The sequence below is a fragment of the Cannabis sativa genome, chromosome 6 (assembly GCF_029168945.1).
Source record: "Cannabis sativa cultivar Pink pepper isolate KNU-18-1 chromosome 6, ASM2916894v1, whole genome shotgun sequence".
NCBI classification, from domain to species: domain Eukaryota; kingdom Viridiplantae; phylum Streptophyta; class Magnoliopsida; order Rosales; family Cannabaceae; genus Cannabis; species Cannabis sativa.
In genome coordinates, this window is record NC_083606.1 from 70,940,905 (window position 1) to 70,963,964 (window position 23,060).

The 23,060-nt window shown below is 32.0% G+C and overlaps 1 protein-coding gene across 1 annotated transcript; it reads right to left on the minus strand.

Moving 5' to 3' along the window:
• Positions 1–11,783: 11,783 nt before the first annotated feature.
• LOC133039393 (uncharacterized) lies at positions 11,784–12,828 on the minus strand. Its single transcript, XM_061118282.1, has 2 exons — positions 12,194–12,828; positions 11,784–12,117 (listed from the first exon to the last, which is right to left on the minus strand). The coding sequence occupies exons 1-2, from the start codon at positions 12,778–12,780 to the stop codon at positions 11,784–11,786; spliced, it is 921 nt and encodes a 306-aa protein (XP_060974265.1). The 5' UTR covers positions 12,781–12,828.
• Positions 12,829–23,060: the final 10,232 nt, after the last annotated feature.

The following is a 23,060-nucleotide window of genomic DNA, read 5'->3' on the forward strand; positions in this document are numbered from 1 at the left end:
GACTAGGCTTTCGACACGTCCAAAGCTCATAAGGTGTTTTTGCAATCGCTTTACTTGGTACTCTATTCGTAATGTAAGCCGCCGTCTTTAATGCTTCTCCCCGTAGGGACTCGGTAAGGTAGAATGAGCGATCATGCTCCTTACCATATCCTTAAGAGTCCTATTTCGTCTCTCGGCAACACCATTCATGCTAGGTGATCCCGGCATGGTGTACCGTGGGACAATACCACATTCCTCTAGAAATTTAGCAAATGGTCCCGGACGTTGTTCACCCGAGCCATCATATCTACCGTAGTACTCACCACCACGATCGCATTTGACGTTCTTAATCCTTTTGTTGAGTTGATTCTCAACTTCGCCTTTGTAAGCTTTGAACACGTCCACAGACTGAGATTTTTCATGAATGAGATATAGGTACCCATAACGTGAGTAATCGTCTATGAATGATATAAAATATTGTTGACCATTCCAAGATGCCGTAGGGAATGGCCCACAAATATCTGTGTGAATCAATTCTAAGACTTCTGAAGCTCTATTGGCACCTAATCTCTTAGTTTTGGTCTGTTTTCCCTTGATACAATCTACACATACATTAAAATCTATGAAGTCAAGAGACTCTAAAATGTCATCGTACACAAGACGCTCAATTCTACCTCTTGAGATATGACCTAAGCGTTTATGCCATAATGACGCTGAATTTTCTTTATTTAATTTGCGTTTAGTACCTCGTGATTCCACATGCAAGGTTTCATTATAGGATGCAATTGTTTCTAACAAATAAAGATTGTCATAAGTATTCAAATAACCAGTTCCAATAATATTTGAATTTAAAGACAAAGTAAACTGATTGTTTCCAAATGAACAACAATATCCAAATTTGTCCAACAAAGAAACAGAAACTAAATTCCGCCTAAAAGACGGCACAACAAAAGTGTCTTTCAAATCCAAATAAGAACCAGTTCCTAATAACAATCTGAAATGCCCAATTGCTTCCACTTCCACCGATTGACCATCGCCCACAAAGATGTATCTTTCACCATCACTTGGCTTTCGGTAGCTCAGGCAACCCTGCATAGAAACACTTATGTGAGTAGTAGCACCAGAATCTATCCACCAAGTGTTTCTAGGTACTGAAACTAAATTAACCTCAGAACAGACCAAAGCAAGATTAATACCTTTCTTTACACGCCATGCGTGATATTTGGCACAATCCTTCTTCACATGTCCAGGTTGGTCACAAAAGAAACAACCCTTAGAATCCTGTTGTTGTTTCTTTTGAACTGGACCCTTAGCAGCTTCATTCTCAAATTTCCTTTTCTTGCCCTTATCCTTAGGGGTAGTGGCCAAATGAGCACTTTCGGTTTTGTCCTTTTCCAACCTTTCTTCCTCTTGCACACAATGAGAAATAAGCTCGTTGAGAGTCCATTTCTCCTTTTGACAGTTGTAACTAATTTTAAATTGGTTAAACTGTGGAGGAAGCGTTAACAAAACTATGAGTACAAGTACATCATCTGAAAGCTCAATCTTAAGTGTCCTTAATCTTGAGACAATATGATGCATTTTTATAATGTACTCCCTTACATTTCCTTGACCCTTATACTTCATGTTCATCAAAGAACCAAGAAGTGTTGTCATTTCAACCTTATCGTTTTTTAGCAAAACGTTCCTCAATTTGTTCAAGGAAATTCTTAGCCATAGTAACCCCTTCGGATTCTGTGCCCCAAAAGGCTTCTGGAATGCTGTGTTTCATAATCATTAGACTCATGCGATTTGAACGATCCCACCTCTCAAATTCCCTTTTATCATCATGGGAACTTTCCTTAGTGAGAGGTGCAGGTTGTTCATTCCTTAGTGCATGGTCCAAATCCATACATCCCAGAACTATAAGTAGGTTCCTTTTCCAATCCTTGAAATTGGTCCCATTAAGCATAGGAATAGAATTAATGTTAGCAGATATTGAAGCAGCAGAAGATGAACTAGCTGAATATAGAACAAATAAAACAAGCTCACATTAATATGCATAATTAAACAATAAATTCAAAATTTGGTTAATCCCATCTCAAGATACCAAACACACATTAATATCAAGTCTTTGGACAGTAATATTAACTGTAAGCGGTACTCTTGGTGTAGCAATCAAATATTGACAATAAAACTGTGTCAAACAATAGATTAATCTTTGGACTAACGTATTGCTCACACAAAATACCTTATAATTGTCACACATTTATCGCCACAGGTATGTTTGAAATCTAGCAAAATATTCACTTACCTTTGGGCTAGTCAATATAAGCATCAATTACAAACACACAACCAACCTAATATTTAAATAAATTAATCTACACAAAAGAGGTCACTTTGGCGACGTATTGTTTTAATTAATTTATTCAAAATATTAGTCCTAAACCAACACCAAAATTTGAATTAAATTGTTTGCACCAAAATATATAATTACCAAACTATACTGTACTATATATATATAACATAGTACTGAAGCATATTATTTATAAATATGTATAAAACTTTAATAAGATATATATATATATATATATATATATATACAAAGAAGTCATAAAATAAACTAAATTGTAATATATGAAATTGTTTACGCTGACATCAATAAATTAATCATATATATACTATGAGAGACACTCACGCACATGAACCCATATATCGATAGGATCGCATAATATATTAATAAACAGATAAAACTAAATTACTAAAGCCGAATATATCATTTAGATAAAACAAAAATTTTCTGGATTGGGCTTCTCAAAAAACAGTGAAAGAAGATAAAACAAAACCTAATAATCAACTTTGCAAAGCAAAACTGAAGCCAATACAGAAGCCGAAGTCATAGACAACACGCTCCCCAACAAAAAAAGAGAACAATTGCTCTTATACATATAATCGGGCATATATATATCAATAACACGCATATGCATATATATATATATATATAATCGGGCATTACCAGCAACCAAAAAAAATAATTGATACACATATACTAAACCCAAAATATTACGGCAGCAGTACAATTCAAAGAAAATCAAAACCTTAATTTTTAAAATCCCCAAATTTCATAAACCAAATCATCAGATCTTCAATTAATTCAACAAAGGAGGCTCTGGTACCACTTGTTAGTATTTATAAAACACTTATGAAATATATAAATCACAGATCCAAACATATTCCTAAAAGTGCTTTAATATAGAAAACCCTAAATCATAAATCATCCTTTGCTAAATTAAAGAAGATGATAAAATATGAGCGGAAGCACTAACCTGAAGCCATTGTTGGAGATTACAGAGAAGGTTTTGATCTTCCAAGAATACACTATTTTCTAGAGTATTTTCTCTGATGGGGAAGGAGAGAATACAGAACCCTAGTGTTTCTTGGGGACCACTACCTATTTATAGAGTCATCTTAGAATAACTCTTGGGTATTTATAATTTGGCCCCTCAACAAATTATAAATTAATTTATGGTATCTACACATAAATTCCATGACACTTTAATACCCTTTTGATACCCATAACATAATTGGTCACTTAATTTTGTATCACACTTTATAATAGCATATACATTATACATATGTGCCCACAAAAGATTTTTAATCCAACAATTTATTGATAAAAAATTACAACTAATACAATAATATGTGCCCTTTTTGTATCTGTTGCCGTTATGTGCTTTAACTGTCATTCGTGTTCAACCTTGGACGCATTCAACTTCCTTATATTGCCCAGTTTTTTGAATTTCTGCTTACATAACTACTCCCGCCCACCTTCTTCAGCCGCCTCTTCCCGATAACCACCACTGACCACGGTAGTCTACCCTCTGTTCTTATATTTCTACCCTTCCCTGCCATATCAGACGAATGGATCCTCTCTCCAACGATTTCAACTCCACACTTTCTACCTTTTATTTGGTAGCTGGTGTGATGGTTGTGGGGTGCTTTGGGCGACTACAACCGGATATTCATCTGAATTTGGTACCTAAGTGGCGGTGTATGGCACCTGGTGAATATTGTCATTGGGCACAAGACAAGCAATGCTGCTCAGGACTGCATTGTGAAGGTGATTGGGGATGGGGTGAGAATCGAAGATGTGTCCATGATGAAAACTGTATAGCACCTGGTCACCATTGCGCTTTGCTTTCATATCCTTGTTGCTACCCCATGCGGTGCTCAGCTCACTCAGAAGGCACATGTAACCCTGGATTGGCCTTAGATGCTCAACACAACACCTCATCATCACAAACTATATAACAAGTAATCATGGTGTGTTGTTTGTTTAAGCAATAATAATAATCTCAAAAGTGCATGCTATGCATGCGCTTTGGGACATTTGGTGGCGCCTGTTTAAGCTTTGTTTTATTTGTATAATTATGAGTTTGATCTTGTTTGGTTTCGTGTGATCTTACTTTTGTTTTCTGGCCTTTAATTTATATATAACAAAGGGTTTTTATATAATTCTTTTCTACGTGTTGCAGAGTGTGATCACTTTTTATTGAAAAAAAAAAAACAAAAAACAAAATCAAAAACAAGATTTATAGAAAAAATAAGGGCCTCTTTTTAGATATTCATATAGTAGCAAAAACATAGGGAAAAATTTATTTACCTACCTACGTACAAACATGCATTAATTAATTATTAAGATATTGCGTTATGGAATCTATGTGACATAGCTAGGCAAGCATGTTTAGGCTATCACTAAGAAGAAAGATAACTTGTCGGTTAAGTGAATTAACTCGGTGTATTTAAAAGAAGAGAAATGGTGGGACTATGAAGTTCCACTTGATGCTAGTTCGTATTGAAGAAAAATAGTGTAAACAAAAGAAAAAATTAAAGCTTTTTTCTCTAAAAAATGTGTTTCAAAAGTTTAATTTCATGTTTATGTGACAAAATGCAACAAACTAATATGGAGAAGTAATATAATCTGATTTGGGACAGGTTTATTGTGCCTAAACATAGGGTGATTAAGTGGGTGATTAGTCCATTCAGAAAGACTCCCTACAAGGGATCAGTTATTCATGTTTGGTAGAATTCAAGATTAATTACACTTGTCTTTTGTGTGGTTTAGATAATGAATAGGCACAATCACTTCTTCTTTAATTAACTGCTGCTATATATAGCAGGAAATTTTTGGAGGAAATTGTCATTTGGTGTAGTCTTTCTTATAAAGGAACAGAGATTAAGAAGTTGATTCATTGGCGGTAGAAAAAGAGGAATTTCAAAAGGAAGAAGGAGGATGTTTATCAGTATCATTAATTTCAGTAGCTGTTTACAAAATTTGGCATAGTTTAAACTTAATTTTATGGAAACAAAAGTTTCATTTGATTATTGTTCTTGTAAAAAATATTGATAACATGATTACAGTTTCAATTCATGAGCTTGAGTAAATTCAATATATAGGAAAGATATAGATTGGGTGAGGGAGCTCTTAACAGTTTGTAAGTAATTTTGTTAGGCTATTTCTTTTAAGTTGTACTTATTTTTGTTGTGAATATACTAATTCTGATTTTTTCTTAAGAAAAGCATGCATTAGTATAATATTATCTCCAATATTGTATGTAATATTTTTATCATACTCTCACATTCACATTACCTATTACCTAATTAAGGAATTAATGAGGTATAAAGCTTTATAGTTGTCACGTAGTTTTCATAATTGTCTAATCAGCAATGCTATAATTAAATATCTTATTGTGCCCAATACCATATCCATATAACACTTAGTTTAGGATTTTTTATATTATTTATATAAAAAAGGTTAAAGAGCACCAGTGGTGCCTAGTACATTCTTATGTGTCAATATCGCTATTGGTCCAATTAAGTATTGGGTCTCATATATTTAATATAATAGCTTTTAGGGAGTATCGCTAACTAATCGCAACGCGACATATCGAGAAGGTGCTAGGCACCAGTGGTGCCTAATAGCAATGCTCTATTTATTATTAAATCAAAATATGTATTCGAACCAATATTAATTTACACTAATAGCAATATATGTCACCTTATTGTGGTACTTGAAAACATAAACTGCCAGACCGTCACTACAAAAAACTGCTACTTTTAGTGATAATTTTTTAGTCACGGCATAATTTTTTTGTGACTAAATGTGACTTTTAGTCACAACAAAATGTTACTTCTGACTAAAACATAGTATTTAGTTATAAGTTGTCACTAATTTGGTTTTAGTCACAACAAATATTGTGACTAAAAATACATTTACTCACAACAAATTGTAATTTTTGTGACTAATACTTTTAGCTACGAACCTTTTAGTCACAACACAATAATGTTAATTTGTAATTAGCCACAACATTTTTATCTTTAGTCACAAATTTTGTTGTGACTCCTACTATGTTAAAGGCAAAAAATTTGAGTTGTGATAAAGGGCTAGAAGGAAGGAGTTGGTTAATTGAATTGTTGTGTGTCAACATATATAGAATTTTAGAGTTATCTCGAGATGTTAATCCAACCACTTGGCAGCTGTTAAAAAAGGAAGACAAACAATTAAACAGGATCTTAGGGAAGAAGGAATTGTACTGGAGACAACGTAGTAGCTAGGGCGGTTTGGATGAAGTGTGGGGATCGTAATACTAAATACTTTCACCATAAGGCTTTGCAGAGAAAAAAAAATCATATTGAGTACCTTATTCATGAACATGGAAGAGAACATCGTGGCAGGGAGGGGATTCTAAGGTTGTTCAAAGGTATTATAATTCCCATTTCACTACTATACAACCAACTTTTGAAAAGATTGAGGAGGTGGTCCAGGTTGTCCATTTGCAGGTCTCGGATGTTATGAATGTGATGCTGTTAGAGCCTTTTAATTAAGGAGGAGGATGTGGTTCGGGCAGTGAAAAGTATGAATCCAATTAAAGCTCTGGGAAAGGATGGGTTTGCCTGCTTCGTTTTACCAAAAATGCTGGGAGATCACTCGTGGAGATATGTTTGTAGAGTTTATCTTAAGGTGCTTAATAATGATATTCCGCTGCAACATCTTAATGAAACTTTGGTTGCTCTTATTTCAAAGACTACGAAGCCTCTTAAGATTGAAGAATTTTGTCCAATAAGTTTGTGTAATGTTGTTTATAAAATTGTTTCCAAGTGTTTGACGGAAAGATTAAAGTTAAGCTTGCACGATACTATCTCGGGGACTCAAAGTGCTTTTGTGAGTGAGAGGTTAATTCATGACAACACTATCATTGGGTTTGAAGGAATACATTGTATGCATAAGGATTGATTTGGAAATGGGAAGAAGGTGGCTTCAAAGTTGGATATGTCAAAGGTGTATGAACAGGTAGAGTGGAAATTTGTTGAAGTGATGATGAAAAGGTTGGGATATCACTACTACAAAAACACCCTTTAGAGGCGGTTTTTAAGCCCTTTAGGCGTCGGTTTTCGCGAAATTCGCTACCGACGCCTATCAGGGCGACGCTAAAGGGTTTGATTTGAACCGACGCCATATGTGCCCCTATGGCGTCGGTTATTAGCTAGGAACCGACGCCATAGGGGTACATATGGCGTCGGTTCCTAGCCAATAACCGACGCCATATGTGGCGTAGGAACCGACGCCAAAACTCCTCAGATTTCAGCTTTTTTCATTTTTTTTTAATTTAATTATATTATTTTAATTTTATATTTATTAATTTATATACATATTTATTTAATTTTAATTACATATTTATTTAATTTAATTATATATTAATTACATTTTAAATTAAATAGTAATTAAATTTGGGTAAAAACATAATTTGATTTCATAAAAATAATTAAATATTACACAAACATGTAAAATTAGTTAAAAATATTAATAAGTTAATAAATCTAATTACAAGTTAATCTATAAAAATTACATAATGAAGAAAAATTCTTCGACCTTTGAACCTCAATCGTCACCGTGAATCACCGCCATCAATTGTTCGATCCACTTTTGCTGTAGTGGTAAAATTTCTGTTTTTGGATCGTATTGCTTCTTACCCCCAAACTGTTAAAAAAATTAAAAATTTATATTAGTTTATGTATATGTATATTATATATTTGTTATTATAAAATTTATATACTATGATCAATAATTAAAACTTACAGCTTTTTGATCTTCTATGTAACGGTTGGGGTTGGCACGTGCGACGATGTCAGTCATATATTTCAAAACATAAAAACCGCATTCTTGGCTTTTAGGTTGTCTTGGACAATTTGCTTGTGCAATTCCTTGCCACGGGCCAAGATACTGATGTGCGTCCCCTATATACATGAATGCCCTGTTTGGAAAAATTATATTAGCATTTCAATTCGTTAGTTAATTTAAATTCGTTACATAAGAAGTCATTAAATAATTACCTTCCGATCATTTGTTCTATTTCTTCGGGACTTGGGCGGCCTTTTAGAGGGTTTAAATGGATAATTTTGTTTGGCGCAACCACCACTAGCGTCCAATGCATCCTAGAAAATTATATTGGAATATAAGTAAGATAGTATAAAAATAATTTGAAGACATAATATAGAAATGAACAATTAGCACTAAAGAATTTAATAAAGTTTACCCGATATTCCAAGGAATAAAGAACATTTGGTGGTTGTTGTTCATTAATGATAACCAATTAGCCAATCGTCTTGCCGCATCGTCAAAAGATCGACTCGTTCTTCATCGCCGATCCCATGCACCGTGAGAAGCTCGGGTCGTAAAACTTGAAAATTTTTCTCAGACCGTTGATGCTCTCCCATATGTGCCTGCCAAAAAAAGTGTTAGTGTCTTATAATAATTTAACTATAATTTGAGATAAGGTTAATTAGATTAAAGAAGAGTATACATCATTCCAAACAACATTCCCTGGTTGCCGATGTAGTCACACGTAGCAACTCGTCGCAAATCCTCTCCGTATAACGTGATCCGGGTACGCGGTGCAATGAATCCTCGGGGACAGGAATTGTGATTATATCACGTTTATCTTTGAGCCTTAGGAATTCATGAATCATCCATTTCAGCGAATTAGGGATCAACGCCATCTTCTCTTCCGTGAACAACTCATCTTCCCGTGCACCACGGCTTTGTGGAGAAAGCATCGGAGCTTTCCCCTTTGACGCATCACGTCTTGAGGGCGGTTGAGCGAGTGGACCCTAAACAAAACAGAACATAATATATATATATATCAAATTTTATCTAATTTCTACCGAAATTTCGGCAGCATAACGGTTGTAATTGAATGATCCCAAAAATTTTGAACATGGCTGTATAACGACAAATAACACATATATAACAGTAGTTTGTTCATCCATCCCACCGCAAAGACATATATTCGCGAACCTACTTCACTACGGATGAATATTGAAGATATTCAAACTCCACTAATCATTAATAATTAATTTCGAGTTGAGAAGTTACCTCGGTTGTTAAAATTAAGTGTTTAGGCCAAGGAAGGAACATCTGGTACACGTCCCTAACATATCTGAACTCTTCAAGTGGGACTGGGATTTCAGCGTCCTCTTGCAGGATTTCCGAAACCATGATCCGAGCATGTGAATCATCGTAATCCTGGCAGTGAACTTTGATCACACCCACATGCTCGTACAAATACGCTCGGGCCACAATATTGTCGATGTTGTCAGAGCAGAGATGTACTTGCTGAGTAAGGGCCGCTTGGTCATCAAAATTGTATAGGATACCTTGGTCGTTGAGGGAAATGAACTCCTCAGCATAAATTGTTGGTTGTACCTCATCCTGAGGAGCGTATGGTTGTGGAACATACGCCTCACCAGCCACCTCTCCTTCTTCCTCTTGTTCGGCAGCGTTCCTCTGCTGCTTAAGGGATTGGACTTCGGCTTTTAATTGTTCAATCTCCTTCGCTTGCCGAGCCACAACATCGTACACTTCCCTTTTCTTCCCGCCGAACAGCTTGAGATGCCCCGGTCGTGAACCTACAAATCATAAAATGCAAATTAGCAACGATTTCATTTGTGTAACTAAATAAATAACATTTGAAGTAATAGCATACCCGGCAGCCCCGACACGTCCGGGATGCTCCGGTGTCCCGAGCGCCCGCGTGAGGATATCGTTTTGGCCCCGGACACTGAATTTGTCCCCGACTAAGCTTCTCCTCTAATTGAGCCTAATGCACGCATATATTCAAGCAATTAGTATATGAATTATATACACTAACTCTAATTGAATTATATATTCAAGCAATTAGTATATGAATTAATATATACTTACAATCTTCTCGGCAATTTCCTTGTCGTAATCAGTGACAAGTTTTCTACTCTTGGTGCGAGATTTAATCCAAACACGGTGGCGGGAGGATCTCGCAACTTCGAGGTCCTTTTTCTACATAACGTTATAACAATGAAATGAGTACCAATTAAATTGTATAGCACATTATAGCACATTAAATTTTTAGTATTACTTACCACAGCTTCCCGTACGTTCACCATCCCACTCCGACCACTTCGATGTCTGGATTGAATTTTTGAGGAACGTTCACGTTGCACCTTACTCAATTCCTACAATGCCAAAAATACATTAGATACATGTACTTGTATTTAAGAGTTTATCTTAGTGTTAATATAATTAGCGTACCGTAAATTCGGGAGTTAGTCTACTTTCAACAAATTTGCACCAATCGGCGGCGTCGATCTCCGGTGCTTTTCGGGGACTTGTGCCGGTCGTCCCGCATCATTCTCTTTCAACGCGGCATTATGATGTCTTTTGTCATCCTATTCTTGAAGTCTTTCATTAACTTCCCGGCTAGGATGAGACAATCATGTTTGAAGGTGTCCGCACAATGAACCCCGTCTATTTTGAAGGAAAACAAACACGGTTAGAGTCAACATTTGGAGTAATAGAAAAACAAATCAAAATTCTAACAAATAATAGCTTACCCGAATGTCTTTCCAAACTTTATTTTTCGCAGTCGGTTGACTTCTTTCCAATTTTTATAAGCCAACCCTATTGTCTGCCGACATCCGACTCCCGCAGTGGATACGAGCTTCGCGTAGCTTTTTCCACAATATTGACCTTTATCATTAACTTCGAGGGCCACTCTTTTGCCCCGATCCATTAGTTTGGATATTTCATTCATTTGCGTCGGCCCTCGTGTAGGTATTGTGGTTGGACACTCATTTTCTCGCTCCCGAATCGTATCCCGATTCCGAGTTCGCCATGTCTACACCATTAACAAACAAACTTCAAAGTTAGCTACATATATAACAAGTAGTGTATATGAAATATTAAAAGCATAAACAAATTGTTAAGTATTCAGGACCATTCACAACCACAATATAAAGTAAGCTATATATCAAGTTACCAATTAGACACGTTTTCTTTTCTTTTTTTGTTTATGTTTGCCCGAATCACAATTGACCCATATTCCCTCATTGATATCGTTTCTAATGTATTCGGCGTCGTCTTCCTCAATGTTACGATCAATTCCCATGAGTTGCTCATGAATTGGTTGTCCAACAATGAAGTCATCGTAACATAAGTCGGCATTCTCCTCATCCTCTTCGCCTCTAAGAACCTCCTCTCGGTGTCGATAAAACAATAGACCATTTATCATTAGCCGGATCGTAAATGTAAAAAACTTGAGCCGCTTGGCTAGCCATGATGAATGGATCATTCTTGCTTCCTCTCTTACTTAAATCAACCAAAGTAAAACCAAGCTCGTCAGGTTTTACTCCAACGTTGTTGTCAACCCAAGAACACTTAAAAAGTGGAATTCGGAACGCAAAATAATTGAGCTCCCATATTTCTTCAATGACCCCGTCATACGTCATAGTACCTAAAACGGGGTTTCTATCTTTTGCACTTGCAAAGTGCATAGTTTCGCGACGATACGTATACCACTATTTTGAACCTCTCGAGCATCATCTCTTGACTTTGTATGAAAACGTTTACCCCTTACAATGTACGCTTCATGCTTTGCAACCGCAAAAGTTGGTCCAAGGGCAATACGACTCAACACATCGTATACTCCATGATTCGGTTCGTTCAACTTTGCTATAATGGTATTCCTTAACCACCCAATGAAAGTTTGACGATGTTGGTCTGCAACCCATTTTTGTTTATTTTTTTGATTTCTTGGAACCATTGATTGTAACAGCTCCATATGGTCACTGTAAAACAAGTAAGATAAATCAAGTTATTGTTCATCGTGACTTAAGTAATGTTAATCAAACAAAAGGTACTTACGTTATATATGGTTGAACCTCTGCGTTATTGTTCATCACGACTAATTGAGCTTGATCTAGTTCAAGCTTGGACACTGTCACCATTGTCCCTTTGCCCCTTAATCCTCTATCAACATCATCTGGGTCAGTTCTTGGTTTGCTAATTCCTATTGCCTCAACTCCAGCCATGTACTCTGAACAAAATTCCACAGCCTCTTCAGATATGTAGCACTCAACCATACATGCTTCTGGCCGATAGTGGTTACGCACATAACTTTTAAGTACCTTCATATTTCTTTCAAATGGATACATCCATCTCGCCCACACCGGCCCACACAGCCTTGCTTCTCTCACTAGATGAACCATTAAATGGATCATGATGTCGAAAAAAGATGGCGGAAAAAACTTTTCCAGGTTGCACAATGTTTTGACTACATGTTCATGTAATGCATCTAACTTATCCAATTCTAATTCCTTCCCGCACAGCCTATTAAAGAAAATGCAAACATGTGTCAAACACTCTCGAACATTTTTTGGCAAGACTGATCTAATGGCAATTGGAAGTAGATGTTGCATTAACGCATGACAATCATGTGATTTCAGACCCATTAGTTTCAATTCAGTCTCATTCACCAAGTTTTTGATGTTAGACGAGTAACCATCGGTTCATATTTGCAAGTGATTTGCAAACTGTTTGTTTCTCTTTTTTGGATAAAGTGAAACAAGCAGGAGGCAAATATAAACGTTCACCTTTCTTCTCAGGTGCCAGAGATTGTCGTATACCCATTTCAACGAGATCTAAACGACTATTTAGACCGTCCTTAGTTTTGCCGGGAATATCAAGCAGGGAAATCACTGACAGTCCACAACAACACAGCTTTCAGATTAAAAAATTCTTTTTTAAAACCATCATAGACCTGAACCCCGTTCTCATACAATTCTATTAAATCGTCAATCAATGGTTCCAAATATACATCGATATTATGTCCAGGTTGTTGCGGGCCTGATATCATTAAAGAAAGCATGTTAAATTTCCTCTTCATCACTAACCAGGGAGGAAGATTGTACATAACTAGGAAGACAGGCCATGAACTATGACGACTACTTAGAGATCTATGTGGATTTACTCCATCCGCGTACGTACCGAGACGAATGTGTCTTGGTTCAGATTTGAATTCAGGGTTTATGTAGTTCACTTTTTTCCAAGCTTGGGAATCTGCAGGATGTCTAAGTTTTCCATCTTTCACTCTCTTGGTCTCATGCCAAATCAAATTTTCAGAATGTTCTGCACTACGATATAATCGTTTCAGTCGCGGAATCAAAGGCATGTACCACATCACTTTTTGGGGGATAAGTTTCCTATTCTCCTTACTCTTGTTTACTTTATGGCGGGATAAACCGCAAGTCGGGCAATAATTCATGTCTGCATATTCCTTACGATATAAAATGCAATCGTTCGGACATGCATGAATTTTTTCATACTTCAATCCTATAGAATTTAACGTTTTTTTCACTTCATAAGTAGATTCCGGAAAGCAGTTGGCAAATGGTAAGATATCTTTAAGCAAGTCCAATGGATAATCATCCAAATCATTACCCTCGATATCATCTACCCCCCGCTTTCCTAATGGATATGGATCATTAGGTAAATGTTCGCCATGGTAATACCAATTAGTATAACTTCTATTGAAACCTCGTAAATACACATGGTCCTTAATCATTGTAATATTCCCTTTAGATACATTACAACAATCTACACACGGACAATGAATACGATCGTGATTTGTAGAATTCTTTAAGGCAAACTCTAAAAATGCATCGAACCCTACTTGAAATCGCAGTGTGTCTCTCTCCTCACGCATCCATGATTTATCCATAACAAAAATCCTATCCAAAAAAATTCAGTATTTAGTAACTACTTATAGCTAGTTACTAATTACACAATGTAACTAACTAAGTTTCTCACAATTTATTCATATTAATTTATAAATTACTTAAATTCTCGTTTTAGATTAGTTCATATTATTAGGTTGTTTTGTTGATTAGAATGTTATTAAAATGTTAAATATTTCTAATAAATAAAATTGAGGGGAAAAATTTTTGGTAAAGCAATAAAGGTATTAACTAATATTTTCCCCTTTTAATTAACTTTTGCTCTTTATTTTCTTTGAAAAATAAAAATCCACATTGAACCTCTCAAATGAAAGAAAAAAAAAATAAAAAAGAAGGATTTTATATGTTTATTTTGTTAATTTATTTAGTAACTAATTATATCTAGTTACTAATTACACAATGTAACTAACTAAGTCTCTCACACAATTTATTCATATTAATCTAAAAATTACTCAAATTTTCGTTTTACATTAGTTCATGTTATTAGGTTGTTTAGTTGATTATAATGTTGGTAAAATTAAAAAGTTTTCATAAATGTGAATATTATTATTTTTTATGTGACCTAACTTCTTATTACTATGTTATAATTAACTATATTATGAATGGTTTTAGTAAGATTTATCCTAATTCTACCGAAATTTGGGCAGCATAACTACCGTAATTGGACGTTCCCAAAATTTTTACAAGTGCCTAAAATAACAAACAAAACGTATAAACAATACAAAATTAATCCACCCATCCGACCGCAGTACATGTATTCGCAGAACCTACTTCACTACGGATGAATATTTAAGATATTCAAACTCAACTAACATGCATTGATAATTAATTATATATTAAGAAAAAGTTAGTAAAAGTATATACCTATAATTGCAAGCCCAAATACGCTACACACAAAATTATGCCGAACCCCTATAATATAAAGAAATACAACGAAATTACAAAATTAATTATTTCATAACTTATAACTAGTTATAAAAAATTGTAACAAGTTACTTAGTTACTAAATTATACATACATATATATAATCAATTATATCTCACACTATTATCTCAAAAAAATAAAATTATATCACACACTAATTCCATTTTAAAATTTTTATTTCTAAACTAATTTTTTTTTTGAAACTAATAAAATCCCTCCAATGTCATTTTATTCACAATAAATATACATTGCAAAAAATATATAAAATACAATTACAAAATTTATTTTCATAAAAAATATACACACACTATATACACACACAATATATACACACATTATATACAAATATTCAATAAAATATACAAATACATATATATACTATACATTGTGGTATAAATTATTACCTAATAACCGCAATCCGACGACCACCGTAAAAAATCCCGACACTATACACATAAAACACAATAATATTACTAATAAAATAAAAAAACTCAAATAATAATTTACAAAAACATAAAATAAAACAATATACATAATACAATAAGAATAGAAGCAATATTTATACCTTAAACGAGGTTGAGATTGAACAATTTCTCAACAAAAATGGGTGGCCGGATTTCACACCCAAAGTTTACTATTTGGGTTCGGATGACACTTAAAGAGGCTAAAAAATTAAAACTTTTTAGGTGTATGTTATTAAGTATCGAAAATGGAGGATTTTAAAAAAAAAATGGGCTAAAAAGGTTAAGAAATGGGGGAGATAGGGTGGGGAGAAGGGGGCTGCGGCGAGGGTTTTTCTGGGTTTGTTGGTCGAAGCTCTCTGGTTTGGCTGAGTGAAGTGGGAAGGAAGAAGAAGGGTCGAAGAGTATATACTGATCGACCACATGCCGTGCTCCTTCATAGGAACCGACGGCATGTGGTACACGTGTCATGATCTCGTGTACCCTATGCCGTCGGTTCCTATGGAAGGAACCGACGCATAGGGTAATTCGAAAAAAAAAACAAAAATAATTTCCAACCGCCTCTAAATGGTATAATGCAATTTTATACCTACGGTTTTTATCAAAAAACCGCCTCTAAATGTCAATTTCGAACATACCGGGTATTTTCACACCCTTTAGCTTCCCTTTTTATAAATAGGGTTGAAAAAACTGCCTCTAAAGGCTAGTATTGTAGTAGTGTATGATGAACGGTGAGTTGCTAAGATAATAAATTGTGTTACTGCTGTATCATTTTCCTTCCTTATCAATGGGGAAGTTAAGGGTAGTGTTATTCCGAGTCGAGAGGTCTACGGTAAGGAGATCTTTTATCCCCTTTTCTTATTCTGTTTTGTGGAGAGGCCTTATCTTGTTTGATTCAACCTGCGGAGGCTCGTGGTGATATGGATGGAGAAAAAAAATATTCTAGTAATATTTTTTAAATATTAGGAAAATTTTAATATCTTAAATATTTTTTCATAATAAAATAAATATATGTTGCGATCATAATATAAGATTCAAAACTGGTCTGTTTTAGTAAATTATATATCATCTCTGAAAATTATATTAAAATATTGCAAAGATATAACATATTTATTATGAGAAATTTTCATTTTCATAGTTTTTAAGGCCTAAGATTATGAAAATGTCGCACTTTTTTTTATTAAAGAAGTTATTATATTTAGGGGATTTCTTTTTTAAAAAAATAAAGCCAAAAAAAATGGAGAAAAAAGTTAGGGTAATTGGTTACTATAGAGATATCGATACTCGCAATCTCGGATTAACGATGACGAATGAGGCAGCTGCTTAGGGGTTGATATTAGGGCAGTATACATCGGTCGGTTTAATCGGGTTATAGCATATTTTTATTAACCCAATATAAATATCGGGTTGCAAATATTTAATCGTAACCCGCCCAATGAAAATTTTGAAAAAGTTCAACCCGCCCAATGATTTTGTCGGTTTGGTCGGGTTAACCCGTCCAAACCGTTCTTCTTCTTTTTTTTTTTTTTATAATTGTTATTGTTAGTTTCTAGAATTCAAGTAATTAAATTTAAAAAAAAAAAATTATATTATTTATATTTCAAGCTAAAGAATGCTATAGTTTAAATTAATTTTAAGAACTTTAATATAAGATAAATATAATTGAGTAAACATAAAATAATTGAATAAAATAATTAAAAAAAAAAAGTGATAATATGGTATAGATTTTAAACTTTAACTTCAATATCCAAATACACTAAAACTTATTAACTATAAAATCTAAGTTTTAAGTTAAAAATTAAAATGTTCAAACTTTAAATACAAAATAGTTTAACTAATAAATGTAATTTATATAATATAAGATATACACTTTTATTAAAAAAAATATATAAATCAGTTTAATTCGGTTTATTCGGGTTAATTTGGCGGTTTAGAATAATTTGTAAACCACCCATTATATTCATTGGGCGGTTTGAATTTTCATTATATTATTTTGGGTTGTATTTTTTGTCGGTTTATTGAACATCCCTAGTTGATATTAAATGTCAAAATATTACATATTTTATAGTGTAAATTTATAAAGTTAATTAAATTTTAATAATATTTTTATAAAATTAATGTTATATATTTGTTTGTTGAAAATATTTTCTTTAAATTTAATTTTATTTTTATTTATAAATAATAATTAGTATTTATAGTATAATTGAGAAAAATGAAATAAAAAATTAAGAAAATGCATTATTTTTATTAAAAAAAATGTACAAATTAATTATATTTTAAATAAATATTTTTATTAAAATTAATATGATACATTTTTGTGTTGAAAATATTTTATTTTTTATTTAAATTTATGTGTTTGATTAAAAAAATAGCATTTATGAAAATTAAAAAAAAATAAAAAAAATTGTGGCCCGAGCACATAGAAAATTAAGGAAATTACACTTTACACCATTTTTATATTGGGATTATTTCACAAAAACATAAAAACAACAAAAAAATTACAAAAATACGGTTTCACGGAATTTTAAACATTTTTACGATTTTTTTGATTTTATTTACATAAAATACGGTCTTTTTTATGTTGTAATCTTGTTAATTTTTTGTTATATGTATGTTATTTTTTGTTGTTACTTTGATATGTTACTTTTATGTAGTTTTCTTGTTGATTTTATGTTGTTTTCGTGTTATTTTTTGAAAAACTGTAAAATTATAAAAAAAACATTTTTTGAACGTAAAAATATAAATATTTAAAAAAAAAAAATAGTGTCTTATGTAATTATTCTTTTTATATTGTCCTCTTTTATTTTTATTCTCTTTTTTAAAATCTATCATTTTTACCTCTTTTTTTAAACATTGTACCAATTTTGTCCCTGTCACTTCAAGATACTCTCCATGTGACTCTCTTCAGAGTATTTTGGGTACAATACATATAAAATTAGAAGTAAATTTGATTAATCGATTAATAAAAGTAGTATTTTTAAACTTACTCCTAGAAAATTGATAATTTTGAAACACTGAAGAAGCCCAAGATAGAGGCCCAATCATATTCCTTCTCCACTAAGACAACCACGCCACATGGCAGCCTCCGAAATGAGCACCAACAAGTGCCCTGACTGTTGACTTCAGTTGTTGACTAGAATTTTTATTATCAGAGGCCACGAACCTTCTTTTTTGCAATTTAGTTAGTGTTTTTTATATTTACTTGTCATTAATGAATTTCGTTTCGAAATAAATAAATAATAATAAATGCATACACACCACTACATATCATATTAAAATATTGAAGTTTTTTTTTTATCAAAATCAAAATAATTTAAAATTTCCAAATTAAACAATTTCACCTCACTTAAAAAAATATCAACAAATATAAAAACATCATAACAAAAAAAAAAATTAGATACGTCCATATAAAATATTATAATAGTATCTGAATGGCTATAAAAAAAATTAAAATAAACTATTTTTAAAATAATATTTTTCTGGTTGCAATTTTTTAATAATAATTAATCGTATTGAAATAAATATAAACTAGTTTATTTTCTAAATAAAATAAAATATATTATTTTAAGAATAAATATCAAAAAATCAATATATTTCTTAAAACAAATATTTGTGAAAAGTTAACCTAATTGTTATAATTAATCATGGAAAGTCAAAATAACTACTGAGGCATCTCTCATTGTTAAGTATGATGGATAAAAATCTTATTATATTCAATGAATTTCCGGAGAAAAAAAAAATATCAAAGTATATATTTATTATAAATCCTTCCTACAAAGATAAAAACTTTTAAAAGTTTCTAGAAGCGCAGGGCCGCAGCTTATAAATATCGTATTAATTTTGTTATTTTGAGATATTAATGTTAAATTAAAAATATAAATTAAGTTTGCTAAAAAAAATATAAAGTTTTTTTGTTTGAACAATTAATATTTTATTGATAAAAATTAGAGTTAAGTAGATGGAAAAAATAAGATGGAAAACTATATATGTATCTAAATTATAGTATTAATTAATTAGTGAGAGATAGAATTTAATAATTGTTAAGAGTAATTTGCGGCATAAATACCTAAGTTTTATGCCGAGTAGCAGATAAATACCTAAATCCTAATTTTGGCGGTAAAAATACCTTCCGTCACTACTCTGAAACTTCCGTAGGTACCTCTCCGTTAAGTGCTAGGTTAGTGTCCACGTGTCACTCGTTCATTAGTTCATGTCATTATTTTTTTTTAATTTATTATTTAAATATTTAAAAATGATTTTTAAAATATAAAAAATAAACAAAAAATAAATATAATCAAATTTTTTTTATCATAAATTCTTATATATTTAAAAATTAAATAAAAATTATTTTTAACATAAAAAATTACAAAATTATCAAACACATAAACTTAAAATTTAATCCTATGTTAATAAAAAGAATCCAACAAAAGAGGATTGGTTTTGTTAAACATAAAACTTAAAATTAAATTAAGTACAAAATTAAATTCAAAACTTAAAAAATCTGAGAACATAAAATTCCTAATCCCTAAAATCATGTTCTTCTCTCTTCTGCGTTGACAGGTTGATCCACATAGCAGACCTTAGCATATTTTACAACCCATCTTTCTCTTTCTCCTTTTCTTTCCTTTTAAATTAGCCTTCTCTCATCACTAGCATCACACACTCTAAATCCAAGCTTTTCTTCCATGGCAGATACCTCAAGACCCATAACGGGTTACCCTGCTTCCACTAGCCTCAACCCAACGCTGCTAACCCCAATGGTTATCCTTATCCGCCGCCTTACCATCACCAGCAACCACCGCCTAATAACCCTAATGCGTATCCCTACTGTTACAATCCAACACACACTACCTTCATCTGTCGTATCTTTGCTTTGATGTTAGCCTTCTTTATCGTTTCTGCCTCTAATCTTCATCATCTGACTCGTACTCCGTCCCCGCCTCCCTAAAATATCAGTCGACTCCGTTTTGCTCACCAATTTCAATGTCTCTTCTTCTTCTCCGGCTGTTTCTAAAAACTGGGCGATTGGATTCTTTGAGAACCTCCTCCTCATCGACGCCTTCTTCCTCCTCACCATCAAAGCAGATCCAGATCTAGGTTTTCAAGGGTTGCGAACCTCCATTTGGCTCTGAGAAGATAGAAGTCGAGAAAGAGATGGAGAGAGAGTGAAGAACGCGAGGGTCTCTGATTAGGGTTCATGAATAGTTTTCAGCAAGAAGAGAAGGAAGAAGAAGAGGAGGATGAGGAAGAGATGTTTTAGTTTTAGGGTTTTAATTAATAATTTATTTTATTTTAATTTAATGAAAATATAAATATTAAATATTTATTATTTTATTTTAATTTAAACTATTTTTTGTTTATTTTTAACATTTTAATTTGATTTACAAATAAAAAATAAAAATAAAATGATCTGGACTAATCACATAGTGACACGTAGATAATAACCTGGCACATAACGGCCAGGTACCTACGGAAGTTCCACACTAGTGACGGAAGGTATTTTTACCGCCAAAAATACGACTTAAGTATTTATCTGCTACTCGACATAAAACTTAGGTATTTATGCCGCAAATTACTCAATAGGTAATGGATGTTAAAGTTAAAAAAGAATTAATAAATGTTGACTATGTTTTTTTTTTTTTTTTGAAGGAATAAATGTTGACTATGTTGATGAAGAGATATTGGTGGATAAGTTGACCCAATTAATAAGCTGACCATATATCCTGAGTCAATGATTTGATAGTTAAGACTTCTCCGTTAGTGAAATTGTTTCTTGTTGATTAAGTTTTGTAAATTTTTTCTTAATACGACACGTGTCTTAATATCCGCGTACGTGTCTTATTCACGTAAGTTCCATTCTAACACACTATGGAGGCCGAATACGACAATATTAATACAAAAAAAATTTTGTATGCAAAAGTCAACCACACCTTAGAGTCAATGACGGAGCAACAACAACAAAACGTTGTTATGATTGTAATCAGACAAATCTGAATTTCAGCTTCTTGTCACCTTTGTGGTTTAAATTTTTCAAGGATTTTGACTCTACTCGTAGCTATATATATGGGTGTATTTTAATGGGTATTACTTATAAATAGGTAAAATTAGAAAATTTCGAGTTTTTATGTTTAATTTTTTATCTAATTAAAAAAAAAATCTCTCTTTATATCATTTCCATCAGTAAAAAAAAAAAAAAATTTAGCGAGAAAAATAAGAAAAAAAAAAGTTAAGTTTGAGTTAAATATTTTTGTATGAACTTATTTTTGATATAGTGTAAAAAGAGATTTTTTTTTTTTATACTTTTTATAATTAAGTAGTTAAATTAAGCATAAAAATTCAAATTTGTGGTTTCATTATTCGTTATTAGATCAAAATTCGATGGTTTGATATTTTTAAAATTAATATTTATAGTTAAATTTGTTTGGTAACCATTCATAAGTGTTCCTTATATATATATAGCTAGTATATATACTATCCTATATTTTTTAAAATTTTTCATGGATTTTTTTATGATATTTTGTTCTATTTTATAACTTAGAAATATTATTATTTTAATTATTTGAAACTTTTACATGCATTACATTGTAACTATAGTATGTTTATGGAGCCATTCAAAAAAAAAATAGTATGTTTATGGAGTATTAAACTTATTTAAAGGGTGATATTTAATTTTTACGTATTTTTCTTCATATTTGTATGTTAATATTAAAATTTAAGTGTGTAATTAGATATTCTATTAAAAATCGATCCAATAATTGAATTGAATTAGATTTTGAGGTCTAATTGAATTTAATCGGATAATAATTTTCTAAATCCAATTGCTAATTAGATTGGATTTGATAAGGAGAAAATATTAGCTAGATTGAATCTAATTACCACCCCTAATTTATATTATATGTCAAGTTATAGTAGTAAAGTTGCGTGAATTTTATGGATGTTCAAAGCTTGTCAATATATACAAACTAGAAAACAATTCGTGGTTCGCAATGGTCTAAAATCTCTACTTGCAATATTAATAAAAAAAATCCAATAAAAAACAATAAGTAAGAGTATATTAATAATCTCGATCTTGATAATTAGATTGAGGAGTGTTCATCAAATAAAAAATATATAATTTAAAACTCTTTATGGTATAGTTATAAATTGTATTTATTCAAGAAAAAATATAATCTTTATTATAATTTCAGTGGAGTTCAAAATAAAACTATATATTAATTTACAAATGTACATATTGAAATGATGCATCTACATTATTCAATAAAACGTGATTTGAAGACTAATTATTCATAATATTTAAAGATGATGGTTATTGTCGACTATATTTTCTTATATTTTTCTTAGATATCATAATATAGTGTATAATTATTAAAATTCCATTTAAGTCTTCTTCAAAGTTTATCTCTAACCGACATATGCCAAAGATTTAAAAATAATAATTATTCAAAAAAAAAAAAAACAAACTAAGTGTAGAATCTCAAAATATCATAATACATGGAACAAAAAATATTAAGTACCAAAACTAACTCAAAAAACTGTGTATATTTCTTTTGAAGATTTGAACAATATGATTAAAAAAAGCCAAATAACATAAATACATGTAAAATTATATAT